We start from the raw sequence: 13436 nt of genomic DNA, 5'->3' as shown, positions 1-13436 counted from the left end.
TTTATCTCGCGGAAATATATATTTCCGCATTTCCGTATTTCCGTACTCGTTAGTTTCACAACGCGCCGACATGACTTCGCAAATATCCGGACATCGACGAGCTCCTTCGTCGACATAAGATATTTCATGCATAAAACTGTACAATTCGTTCACATTTTGCAAGACTTTTAAATTCAGCACGTACTTTTTGCGCATTCGCCCAAAAGAATAAGGAAAAAGCACGCACGACAGAATAGGGTAGAATAGAGCGGGGAAGAAAAAAAAAGAACTTTCGATATTTCGCACTCGTGATTCCCATGTAGAAATAATTCCAAGAACCCTACAAGATTGTAAACATTGCGCACGTCTAATAACAATCGTCACTGGAGACCGTGTTTACGCGGCGTGATTCAGGATATCGCAATATTTGCGAAAGATGTTTGAGATGAGAAATAAGCAACAGAGGTTTTCTCTGACGCATATTTCAGAAAGAGAAAAATATAGAACATATATATTTATTTATCAGGTAATTTAATAGCAATGATAATATTCATTATGATAATATTCAGAAAAAATATTTGCGCGTATTGGAGAATCGAGAATTATTACGATCAATTTAAATAAAAAAATTAAAATAAATTCTTTCTCTTTTCCCGCAACTTTTTCAATCGTAACCGTAATTTGTTCCGTTGTAAAATATTTTTTTTACGAATTGTTCGAATTTAAAACAATTGTAGACCGTCACGTTCTCCACGTTTTCCACCTCAATATAATTCAGATCAAAATTGATAGCTCCAAAGTTTCAATTTCTCGTCTTAGGCTTACACCAACATTATTTTAATTTTAAGCGAGACTTAAATATGTGTCTGTCTGTGTTTATCTTCCTTTCTAAATAAATAAATAAAAAGAAAAAAAAAACAGATACATATTTAAGTCTCGCTTAAAGCCAAAATAATATCGGTACAATCGGGCCTTGATCACTTTACAACAAATCGGAGGTAGACGGTATCTGCAAAAGCAGTTTTAAGAAAACGTCACCGAAAGAGCGAGCTCACGTACATTCCCGATCGCGCCGGGAATATCGCGGTGTCGCGATCGTCATAAATTTTCCCGGCCGGGCGGCTTGCACGGGGGGGGGGGGGGGCTCACCTGAGATCCTTCTCGCGCGGCGGAGAGTCGACGGAGAAGAGTCCGGAGGATCACGCGGGAAGAGACCGGACGGGCGTATCGGACTGCCGGACGTACTGCACTCGGGAGGGTCGGCACAGAGCGGCTCGCGGACGGACGGATGTCACAGACACAACCCGCTCGACACGACGCGCGCGAGATCACTGGCGCGGGACTCGACTCGGCCGCGAGAGCTGCCGAGCGGCGGCTCGGCGCGGCTCGGCCAGGCCCGGCGGGGTAGGCACGCGCGCGACTCGTATACTCTCTCAACCTATTAACCCTTTGTGTCTTCGAGACAGAGTAGTTTAAATAATAATCTTTCCCTCTCCTCCCTCGCTGCCGGCGATGCACTCCACTCGCGCCCCGCACCCCGTGATTCCCGAACGCATATCGAAGTCGGACGACGAGAGCGCGCACGCGGAAATAAAATTCTTCCAGCCAGTTTGTAACCGCGTGATGATGCCGCTTGGAGATATCGGGACGTCCATAGGTGTGTCTCGCGAGAGATAAAATTAATGTTCTTGGTATTAATTAATGGTATTAATTTTCGGTATTAATTAATGGTATTAATTTTCGGTCCTTATTCGTCATGAAATTGGATGGAGAACGTTTGTACTTTTATGGATAATCGTAAATTTTTATAAATGTTCTTTCAGGAAATATAAGTTAAAAGTATGTTTTTTTCTTATATTTATACTGTTTGGAATAAATAGTTTTGAATTATATAACAAATTATAATTTGATAAATTAAATATATATTTTTCCTATGCTATTTAGAATATTGAATGAACAAGTTTAGATTATATAGTATAAAATAAATGAACATTTTTCTTATATTTACATTGTTTAAAAATATCAAATAAATAATTTTGAATTTTAAAAAAGTTAAAATAATAATATTATTTTTTAATATTTTCATGAAGGAAAATATTTGCAATTAATATTTTTTTCTATAACACAAAAACTTTTAATTGTGAATATTCTCCGAAAATCTATTTTAAAAAACAAAAAATATTATTAATTTATAAAAAAAGATAAGATATACTAGATACTAGATATTAAATATATAAGATGAAAATAATGAATTACGTATCAAATTAATAATTTAAAAACAGAATATACGCTCTAAGCACGCTATTTCCATAGAATTTTTCAATAGTTTAAAAGCCATTACGTTAATAACGTCAAAACGCAATTATGTTAATTTATAATTTTGTTACAACATAAAAGTCAATACAAAGCAATTCAACATTTTAATGGAAAAAAATATGAAAACATTGTTTTTAACATAAAATATATTGATTTATTCCATGAATTTATTGAAATTTAAACTATAATAATAAAAAAACTTTATTACTAATTTTTCTAGAAGATCTTCAAGATAAGTTTGCTCATATAATCTGCTTATACAAATCATAAGAATTTTTATGTCATATTATATTTGAAATATTAATATGTATCTTAGAAAACTACTAAAACTATCTCCCTCGCGGCTTATTTTAAAGAGTTTATCACACAATTTATAGTCGACATTAACAACAAATTACTCCACAAAGTTTTAATCGAAAATGCAGCACCGTTTAATTGAACTTTTCCTCTGCGGCCTCCTCGGCCAAGAGAGATGAAGGGGGAGAGAGAAAAGGAATTCAATTAAAAAGTACTGCGTGCCTATATATGCTAATGTAAATTTAATGCCTCGTGGCTTTATCGCACATTTAACGACAAACGTGACCATTTCTCATCCTTTGTTTCTCTCTAATTCTATTCTTATTACATTAAACGTAATCGTATAATCAGATTAATAATTACAGCTTTATACCATTGCATATTAATAGGACTTAATAAAAATTTTTATTTTCACAAAATTAAATCGCATTACGCGGAATTAAATTTAATTATTTATACGAAAAGCACGATTTTGCTGAATTATCTAAAAATTTGGCCATAAATTTGAAAATAATTTCATTGAACCATCAAAATAATCATACAGCATTTTTAAATTAATTGTCAAAAAAATCAAAAATTTTTGCAGAATTATTGTTATAAAAAAGTTTTTCAGAAAAAAATTGTAAAAAGAATTTATAAAATTTTTGCAGCATTATCAATTATTAATATTCTACATAATAATTTTGATAGCCCAATAAATTATTTTTAAATTTATATCTAATAAATTTATATCAAATTTTTAGATATTTCAGCAAAACTATTTTCCGCACTTTATATCCTTCTAAATAACTTCGATTAAGTGATAATGTATTTGATAATAATAACATTGGATATGCCATATGACGAAGGTCCGCGACATCGAAAGCGCAACATCGCTGCCCCGATCGTATCGCCGTCGACAATTCGAGAGTGTGTCTCCGACAAGTTTTCTCGCCGAGAACGTACATCTCGGATGTGGTACAAGTTTATGGGGTCAGGCGACGAAAGGAGGACTCACCATGGAATGTGGTAAAGGCCGGAATGAAGGTCGGTATACTCCGCTGAGGGAGACTCTGCCGATCGGTCGATTGATTGGTCGGTCGATCGGTCGGTCGGTCGGTCGGTCGGTCGCTCGGTCGCTCGGGTTCTCGTTGGTCGTGTTTCCGATAATGGACGCAGAAAATATACGCAGATCGAGAATTCCCGCGCCAATTTCCCCGTTCTCGACTCGCTTAATGATGCTAATTAATTTTACAGGCCGCTCACTGCGACTAATCGAAGCCGCCCGACAAATTCTCCCATAAACAATCCGACCGAAAAGTCCATACGGCGTGTCGCGACGTTGCGCGATATTCAAATTATTTTTGTTAAATTATTTTTGAGTACCTCGGTCACCACTTATTAAAATAATCGCAATTAAATCTGCGATTGTCGGTAGAAATTAACCAGGTAACATAATTAACATTTACTGACATCTAAAACGTTTAAAGTTGTGGACGCTGTGCGCGACGAATGTCGAATATTTTTTTTCGACATGCGACCGGCGAAAATTCTTTTAAAATTTAATCTAACGGAAAACTGAATTTAATTGCGAATCGCGCAGATATATGAAGAAAATAAAAAAAAGCGTTGGTATGGCATTTATCCGCCTCGTCATAGCAATCATCGTTCAATTTCCGGGTTTTTGTTCGCTTGCCGTTGGCGGTTTTCGAATTTTTCGGAAGCACGAGATGAAAAATTGCCACCGAGTTGGTATGCAATGCGCGAATTATATCGAAACACGAATCGCCGCCTCAAAGGTATTGTAACTATTATTCAACGAATTCAAATAACCCAAAGGACTCTTTATTGCTACAAATTTCGTTATCAGTCTCTCGTTCGGTCATATTGCCGGAAGTTCTACCTCAAAGTTAAAAATTCTCTGCTTAATCCAAATCCAATCCAAACAAACGAACGCGAAAGAACGCGAATGAATAACTTGTTTAAATATTGGCTTCGCACTAATCAAAGCAAGTTACTCATCCGTGTCCATTTTGCCGCGCATGTCTGCCTAGTTGAAATACGATTTTACGCAACGTATTTGCGTTAAAAATAAGGATACACAGAAAGAAATGTTTTGTTGAAATATTTAAAAATTTAGCCAGAGGAAGAAAAACTTTTCTAGTACAATAAAACAATAAAATAACGGAAAACTAGTTGACAAAATTATAAAAATTAAAAGTGTTTACAAAAGTTTTTCATACACACTGGTATATTAATTTAATAACGTTAAATATTTGTATAAACATTCTTATATGTGTTATTACATGGAGAGAACATTTTTTACTGGCAAATCTAAAAATTTGAGATACAAATCAGATACAAATCTAAAAATAATTTTGTTGCCTTTAAAATTATCATGTACAAAAATAATTTCGTTTTGTACTATCAAAATAATTATGTAAGACCTTTAAATAAGCGAGATATCAAAAATTGTTACTTAATTATTATCGTTCTACATAATAATGTTGACAAACCAAAAAAATTATTTTCACATCTGTATGTGAGCCAAATTTTTAAATACTTCAACGAAATCGTTCTTTCCGTGTATTCTCGTTTAATAACGAGGAGGAGTAAAACGTAACTCCCACATCGAAACTAGCGGCCATTGCATATGAATCAAGGGTCCATTTTAGCAGTGAATTGAGGATCAGTTCCCTCCAGACCGGTCACTTGTCACGGCAAATGCAACGCCGGAAATTTCCGTGTTGTTTACGGAAATACAGGCACGCCTCCCTCCGGCGAGTCGTAATTCAGGATTCTCTCCTTGCATTATTTATGCTCGCATGCAAATACGTGCGCTCGCGTTATGAATGACCCGCGCGATACGTGCTAAGTACCGTTGAGCGCGGAAAATAATCCGCTTCCGGAAATCGCATTTACGCAGAATTAATTATCAGCCGAGAGTGTCCGAGAGAGAGAACGTTTTAATCGCTTGCTATTCGGAACGACCGGCTCAAGGCTTCGAAGGAGCTCGTCCTACGAATCCTTCGACGAGTCCCGCTGGCCCTCTCGGAATTTCACTATGAATTCCTAGTATTATATTGAATAGAATTATATATCGAACACGTAATATAATGTTATAGGCATGTATTATATATCTGTTACATTCTTTTTAAGCTTATTCTATTATATTCCTAAGATATAATAGATAATATTTCTGAATGATTTTCCAATTAATATCATCATATCACGTAACTCACTTTTCATGAAAACAAAAATTTCGATCAACGTTAAAATTAACGTTTTTTTTTTCAAAAGATTTTAACGGTTTTTCAGTTTTTTCAAAACATAAAATTCATTAATATAAAATAAAATAAAAACAATCAACGCGTTCCATTATCAAAGTACTGGATAGAAGATATCCTATCTTCTTCTTTTTTATTTTAATACTACTAATAATCATAATTTTGATGTATTATATAATATTACACTTCATGTTTATTACATTATATTACAATAATTTTATACGGAGAGAACAATTTTGCTGGCAAATCTGAAAATTTGGTTAGATCCGAGGATAATTCTGTTGGACAATCAAAATTATTATTTAAAACATTTAAGCATAATAATACTAAACAATTTTTGATCGTCCAGTAACCAATTTGAACGTTGTACATAATAATTTTTGAAGACCCAACAAAATTTTTTTCAAATATCTAGCCAAATTTTTAGATTTGCCAGCAAAACTATTCTTCTAGCATAAAAATTACTTATATTATCAGCTACACATTAGAGATATAAAAAATTACTGGAGAAAAGTTATAGACAAAAAAAGGACTCTGATGTACTAAATGAGTCGATTAATTTAATTTCACGGTTTATCTTAATTCCTAAATAAATGAGTATCAAGAGTGCGTCGTGTTAAGGAGAAGGAAAATTTCATAAATCCACCCCCGTTGCCTATGCGACGCCGTAGCGTGGCGTCGCGACACGTTGACCGTAGACGTCTCCAAAAAGTAAATAAGCCGTGAAATATTGCACGCTCACGGCAAGCGCGCGCACACCCCGGGGTCGGGAGGGTGCGGGGGTGGTCCTATTATCCATCACGAGGACTGTCAGCCCCATGTGGGATAAAGTCGACGGTGTATCTCGCCAAAACGTTAGCCTTCGATACGTCGAAGGGCAAGACGACGACGACGACGACGACGACGACGACGACGATGGCGATGGCGATGGCGTTCGATTTCGTCCCCTCGGTGCCGAAGGAAAAAGGATCTGGTGCGATCGCGCGCGTAATCTCTCCCTTTATAAGAATTCCAGGGGGGGAAAAAAGCGGGGATGTACGTGGCGCCGGGTGCCCGGGAATAATTCGTTATATCTCGAAGTCATTATTTCGTTGACGTTGCTATAAGATACTTCGGCGATATCGGCGCATCATAAATATCCCCGTAAAATCCTCGACGTCATTAGTCTTCGATCTTTTTTCTATTGCCGTTCCGCTCGAGTAATGTTTGAATGGAATTGCTCATTATAACTGTGTATACCTGTGTAAAATAATAATTATAAAATAACGTCTACGTAAAATATACACAGAAAGAAAAGAACAGTTTTGCTGGTAAATTTAAAAATTTGAGCAGATACAAATTCGAAAATAATTTCGTGGGACCATCGAAATTATTACATAGAAAACATAATAATACTGCAAAAATATTTACTCTTTTAGCAACCAATTTGAATATACAATTTGTCGTACATAATGATTTTGAAGACCCAACAGAATTATTTTTAGATCTCTATCTGATCAAATTTTTTTAGCTTTCCCAACAAAATTCTTTTCGTGCAATGACACATATAAGACTGTTTAACAAATTTTCAACGTTATCAAATTAATATAGCAGCATGTATGAAAAATCTTTGTAAACACTTCTAATTTTTATGGTTTTGTTTTTTGAACTAGTTTTGTCTGCTATTTTATTATTTTATATATAGTTTTCGATTATTTTAGGATTTTATTCTATTCGTATTTGTAACCATACTATAGTAATCGCGATTACTGTTAATTAATATCGCACATTTCAATTAACTCGTTTGCACAATCAATCTGTGGGAAATTCATTATTCGAGTAAAATCAGATTCGTACTAAACGATCACGAACAAACGCAAATAAACAAACTGTTTCAATAAGAGTGATCGGTGTCATTTTAAGTTGTTTATTCGCGTTTGTTAGCATTCAATTGCTCGCTCAGTTTGATATACGAAGTTTATTTGAAAAATATATAATCACAATCACAATATATTATATTCACACATGAGACAGTGATCATCCATACTCTCAACATTAAATATTAATATAACATTAATTATATTTTTAAGATTAAAATTGCATGACATGTCTCTATTAATATTGAAAAGCGTCATAAAAAATAAAATTAAAAATACAAACAAGCTAGTGACCGCTCCTTTTTATCTTATTTATTTATTAATTGATATTAGAACTATAAATAGTACAGCGTACAATAATATAACTGCTCCTATTAACTCTCTAACGGGAATAATTTTTGCATTGTAAAAAGATAAAAGCGTTGAGAGTGGGAGCTTCGTCAACTTCAAAGGTTAACTTTTACGATGCATCCCTCGCCAACAAGTTTTTCTTGATACTTTTTACGAGCCCTTCGAGCGTCGTTCGGGGTGTTCGACACTTCTAATGGAGGGTGACACGCGATGGGAGATATTTAATGATCCAGCAGTTGCGCCTTTAAGGAACCACCTTTTCCACGAGGGAATATTGGCGAAAATTTTCGCATATTTCTTTTCGAATTCTCTATATCTCTTTAAATAATATTATCGAAGAAAATAATAAAACGCATATTTTCATGTTGCATTTTCTGATTGATTTGACATTTCTGGATATATATATATATATATACAAAAGCAAAAAACATTTTTTAAATATTTTTTTAAAACATGTTTTCGACAGGAGAAAAACAGATATTGCTTTCTAAATTCCCTGTCTATAACAATAAATTTTTATTTTCACATATATTTATATTGTTTGTCATTCCATACGTTTATTTATAGATGCAAATCGTGACGTCATTAATATTAATACATCATACGATTTCGCATCAAGAATAAATTGCGTCATGGAAAAACACTTCTCTATTTTAATTATTTTTAGTATCGGTAATCTTTATACGTTGTTGCTATATATCATACATGAATGTAAACAAATTTTTTATTTAAACTAAACGCGCACCGTGCGAGTTATTTTCTGACACCATATATTTTTCAATGTAAAATTCAGATAAACTCTATTAATTTGTATTGCAATTACTACTTCATATAAATAACTGTATAACATAAAAAGAATTACATATATAATCATATATCTTCAATCTTAATCATTTCACATATATAATACTCTTAACAAAATATGCAATATAAAATATTTTTACGTAACTTGTAATTTTCTTATCCGCAATGATTGATATCTGTTTATATTTATGACAGTTATATAAATTTCTACTCATGAAATAAATGTAACGAGGGAATCGATTGACATCATGGAAAAATAACAACAATCAACTTTGACATATTCAAATATTGATTTAATATGCCCTTTTAAAAATAGAAATTTATAAAATAAAGACACAATTAAACTAACAAAGATACAAAGCTCTGTATAGCCTATAGTGACACCTCTTATCAGATATATGCTTCCGTACTCTGTCGATATTGAATTCTAAAATATTTAAAATTTAACGCCACGAAAATTTAAAACATTGAAAAGTAATAAAATTTTAGCAATTATTTAAGAGTCCAAATTTAACTTTTTGTTTGCAAATACTAAGAGAAAAATATTTAAAATCTATAAATCAACGGAAGAAAAATGAAATAAAAAATAAAAGATGTTATAGAATAAACGAGTTTAGTATTCTTCCGACAGTATTCTGATTTTAATAAAATTTCAAATTTAAAGATAAAACAATAAAATTGGAAGATCTCCAACAAATTTACAAATAACATTAAATATCTCTAGTCATTAGAAATCTTAAATTTTAGATTACATTTTTCAGAAATATTTCTTGAGTTATTTCTTAGGAAAGGATATGGAAGTGACGATTTTATAAAACGGAATATTCAGAAAATATTCAAAAAACAAAAACAAAAACGGCACAACAATTTCGATTATTACACTTCACGCATTTATTGACATCATAAATGATGATAATAACAATTATTTTAATCTTCTTCCTCTTCAGGCGCGGCTCCACCGCTTCCTTTCCTCAAATTCTTCCTCTTGACACGGCCGGGTCTGCCACCGCCGAAGGGCGATTTCAGCGAGAAGTCGATGTGCTTCTGCGAGTCTAATCGCACGATAAACGACGGAATATTTACCACCTGTTTGCGCACTCTGCAACAAGAAATCATCATTGATCATTCAATTCCTTCCTGAACTCGCATCAGTTACTGATTGCGAGTTCTTTCATTTCAAAATATAAAGACTCTACCAGAACTTCTCCCCCTTTTTTTTGACGAAAATGAAGAATCTCGATAGTTCAAACAGGCGTTAAGTGTCGATAAACTACACTTAAGTGGCCTGCGCGAATAAAATTTTCGTTAAGTTAACAAGCAAATTCTTGATACTGAACGCAATCAATCAGGTCCGATCGACCAGGTGCCACTGTCCTGATACCTGAGCAATAGAATTTGTTTGTCACCTTGATTTGTGATATCGCACTATATAAATATTAATACATTAAAATTTCTATTTTATGGAAACATATAAACATTTGATTTTCCACATTGTAAAATGTTTAATCGAAAAATCAAATCTTACATTAGAAAATAATTTTGCAATCTAAAATACATTTTTTTTTAAAACGTTGCAAATAACATTCTAATATTTCATCAAATAATCAATAAATTATACATATATTTAAATATCTACAAAATATTTGATTTTTTACAATTTCGACCAAATTTTAGAAAAATAAAATAAATAAAATCATTTATTTAAAATATAACGCGATTAAATCTGTAGCCTGGTTTGAAGCCGAAAAAGGAACTTTAATAACCTTAACCGGTGATTAATCCAGGCATTTAATATTGCCTCAAAGATTAGAAGTATGCCGTGAGGATAATTCAGCCACTTCTTGCCCATTTTTTAAGGCGTTTCTACTTAACTACATTTTTTTTTAATAAAAAATGTTTTCCCCTTTTTTCTCTCAAAAACATCTTTTTAACTGAAATAAACATATTATTATTATTTACCGAATATGCCGTTGGCGAATAAGCACGCGGGCATGATGAATGGATTTAGCTAGACCTAGTTTGAATACTTGAGTCTGTAGACGTCGCTCCAGAAAGTCCTCGATCTTCAAACCCAACACATAATCGAGCTTCATGTGAGCTTCATTCAATACACCAATCCTTACCAACCGACGCAGCAAGGCATTTCCTATAAGAATATTCTTATATATTGCAAAAAATTTAAAGATTTTAAATGATTCTCAAAAATTTTTCAAATCTTTCAGAAACCTTTACATATCTTCAAAAACATTCAGACAAGAGGTGTCATAATATAATTATCATCATTTTATATAAATATACAAAGTGTACCACTTTAATTTAACTGCATATTTACAAATGAACACGTGCTATGAAGCACAAACCTTCGAAGAGACGTTTCGGGTCTTTCTCTTCCAACGTGAGCAACTCACGAGCGGCCTTACGGATCTTGGCCAGAGTATATTTCACTCTCCATACTTCGCGTTTATTACGGAGACCATATTCTCCGATGATGCGTAACTCCTGATCGAGACGAGCTTTCTCGTACGGTCTTCTAGGAGTGACGTAGGTCTTGGAGAAGACCGATGGAATTCTTCCGTTAACCATACCGCCAAATCGTCACCTGAGTAAAAATTATTTATATATCTATATAGTAGATATATAGAGAAAAAAGAGATTCGAACGACTTTTGAATCTAATAACTTTACAAATTCGGACATCGGCATGCCCACCACGTGGCCATGATTCAACGAAGAAAACATTTCGGAATTAATTATTAAAAATAAAAACACAAACATTATTACGCTTGAATTATTACGATCGAATAATTAATTAAAACAAAAATAATATCGTTAAGATGTTATTACTTATTTGCTACATAGAAGAAGACAACCTCTTACCAGAACGAACAGAACAGAAATGGCCGAACGTCTCCGACTATCGGATATTGCTACTAAAGAGAGGGGATTTTCTCACGCATGCGCATAGACTGAATTCCTATTTACATTTATTAACTCTTGTACACAGAACCGGCAACGCTTATGCTGGATTCATAGTGCCGTCACATGCGGCGTAACTTGTGTAAATGTAAACATAACTTGCGCCGACCAATCACATCGTTTCACTTGAACATCAGATTCCGCCTAGTTACTTTATGTGTACTATTTACGTTTATTATTGTTACGTTGAATCTAATTTTTTTTTGCGGAAGAAACACACACACACACACACACACACAGTGAATAATCAGAATAATCAGAGCTTTTCGGCAAAATGAATAAAGATCAAATCAGAATAAGTTAATTAATTAATATAATAATGATTAATTAAATCATCATATTAAATTAATTAATAATAAATATATATATATATATATATTAATTAATTTATAATGTTTTTCAATGCGTGGCCCAACAATACCTAACAACTGATTAAACATTTCTATAGACATTCTACAATAATCGTAGAACATTTCGAAATCTTCAATTCTTTGACCAGATTGTCACCAGACTGTCGCTCTGTAATAATTTTCGTCTTTCTGCGAATATCGGACGCACCCACATTCTATGACAAGCTTTTTCCTGTAGGTATACCATCAGTTTCCATATTCCAAAAAATTTTAAAATATTATATCGTCTAATTTTCTGTTGTTGAGATTGTTTCATCTTCTTCCACTTTTGCTATCGCTTCCATATTAATAATAACAACAGGTCAGGATTCATAATAACTTCTGAATATATTCTCACAAATTAGATTTACATCTACTTGACTTGTTTATACACATACTCGTAATAACATAAAGTCTCGGTTCTCCATAAAGCGTACTTTTCCAGATACACAGATTACAAAAATCAATCACATTAGTTATTAGTTATTAGTATTTCTGCTTTTCTTAGAGAGTACAACAGAAATCTTAATCAACAATTGGTGGTATTAATTATGCATTTTTTGAAATTCTGCGAAATACGCTCTACGTGAAAGAAGACTTTTAGAACGATGTAACGTATTTTAATAAATCACTAGAATATGCAGATTACGCTTATGCAAGTTACGCCGTATGTGACAGCACCCTTAGACTAGCACGATGACGCGACACGTGATGCGCGATATCCAATGAGCGTACAGCTTTTTTCAGTAAGAAATTGACCAATCATAGTCGATTATTTTTCTATTCTTCGACTATGATTCGTCCATTTCTTATGGCTTAAGGCTTAAATCATCTATTGTAGACCAGAACTTAACCAAATTTATTTTCAAATACCAGAGAACTGTCTTTTCTTGCTCACGAGATGTGAAAGCTTTCGAATTTTTTCGCATATAGTGAAGTATGTACAAAGTATTCATACACGGAAGAAGTTTGTATTGTAATAAATTGTAATAAATTGTAATAAATTAAATTATAATAAATTCTCTCTCTCTCTCTCTCTCTCTCTCTCTCTCTCTCTCTTTCTCTCTCTCTCTTTCTCTCTCTCTCTCAATATTAATTAGCAAATAAAATAAGTATCCACTCGTATATGTAAAACAATATAAATTTAAATTAAAAAGGCCAAATAAACGAGCAAAAATTAGATTGTGGATTAATAAAATTTAT

The 13436-nt window shown here is 33.2% G+C and overlaps 2 protein-coding genes across 2 annotated transcripts in view; both read right to left on the bottom strand.

The window, feature by feature from the left end:
• IRSp53 (Insulin receptor substrate 53 kDa) overlaps positions 1–1270 on the bottom strand; it is a 76129-nt gene extending 74859 nt beyond the window's left edge. The window contains exon 1 of the mRNA XM_011643816.3: positions 1129–1270. The gene's annotated coding sequence lies outside the window, so the exon portion shown is untranslated. The remainder of the gene's footprint in view (positions 1–1128) is intronic.
• Positions 1271–9736: 8466 nt separating this feature from the next.
• Positions 9737–11859, bottom strand: RpS9 (ribosomal protein S9). Its single transcript, XM_011643817.3, has 4 exons — positions 11746–11859; positions 11230–11468; positions 10829–11015; positions 9737–9968 (listed from the first exon to the last, which is right to left on the bottom strand). Exons 2-4 carry the CDS (start codon positions 11450–11452, stop codon positions 9797–9799), a joined length of 582 nt encoding a protein of 193 aa, XP_011642119.1. The 5' UTR covers positions 11453–11468; positions 11746–11859; the 3' UTR covers positions 9737–9796.
• Positions 11860–13436: the final 1577 nt, after the last annotated feature.

Source organism: Pogonomyrmex barbatus, unplaced genomic scaffold (genome assembly GCF_055798465.1).
Source record: "Pogonomyrmex barbatus isolate J1 unplaced genomic scaffold, ASM5579846v1 scaffold2, whole genome shotgun sequence".
Lineage (NCBI taxonomy): Eukaryota > Metazoa > Arthropoda > Insecta > Hymenoptera > Formicidae > Pogonomyrmex > Pogonomyrmex barbatus.
The sequence above is the reverse complement of the archived record's forward strand: the minus strand, read 5'-3'. Positions and strand labels throughout refer to the sequence as shown.

Excerpts from the sequence above, each read along its gene's own strand:
- RpS9 (XM_011643817.3), bottom strand. The coding sequence starts at position 11,452 with ATGGTTAACGGAAGAATTCCATCGGTCTTCTCCAAGACCTACGTCACT. Across the intron at positions 11,016-11,229 it reads CCCGAAACGTCTCTTCGAAG|GAAATGCCTTGCTGCGTCGG; the intron begins GTTTGTGCTTCA and ends ATATTCTTATAG. Across the intron at positions 9,969-10,828 it reads ATTCGCCAACGGCATATTCG|AGTGCGCAAACAGGTGGTAA; the intron begins GTAAATAATAAT and ends TTCTTGTTGCAG.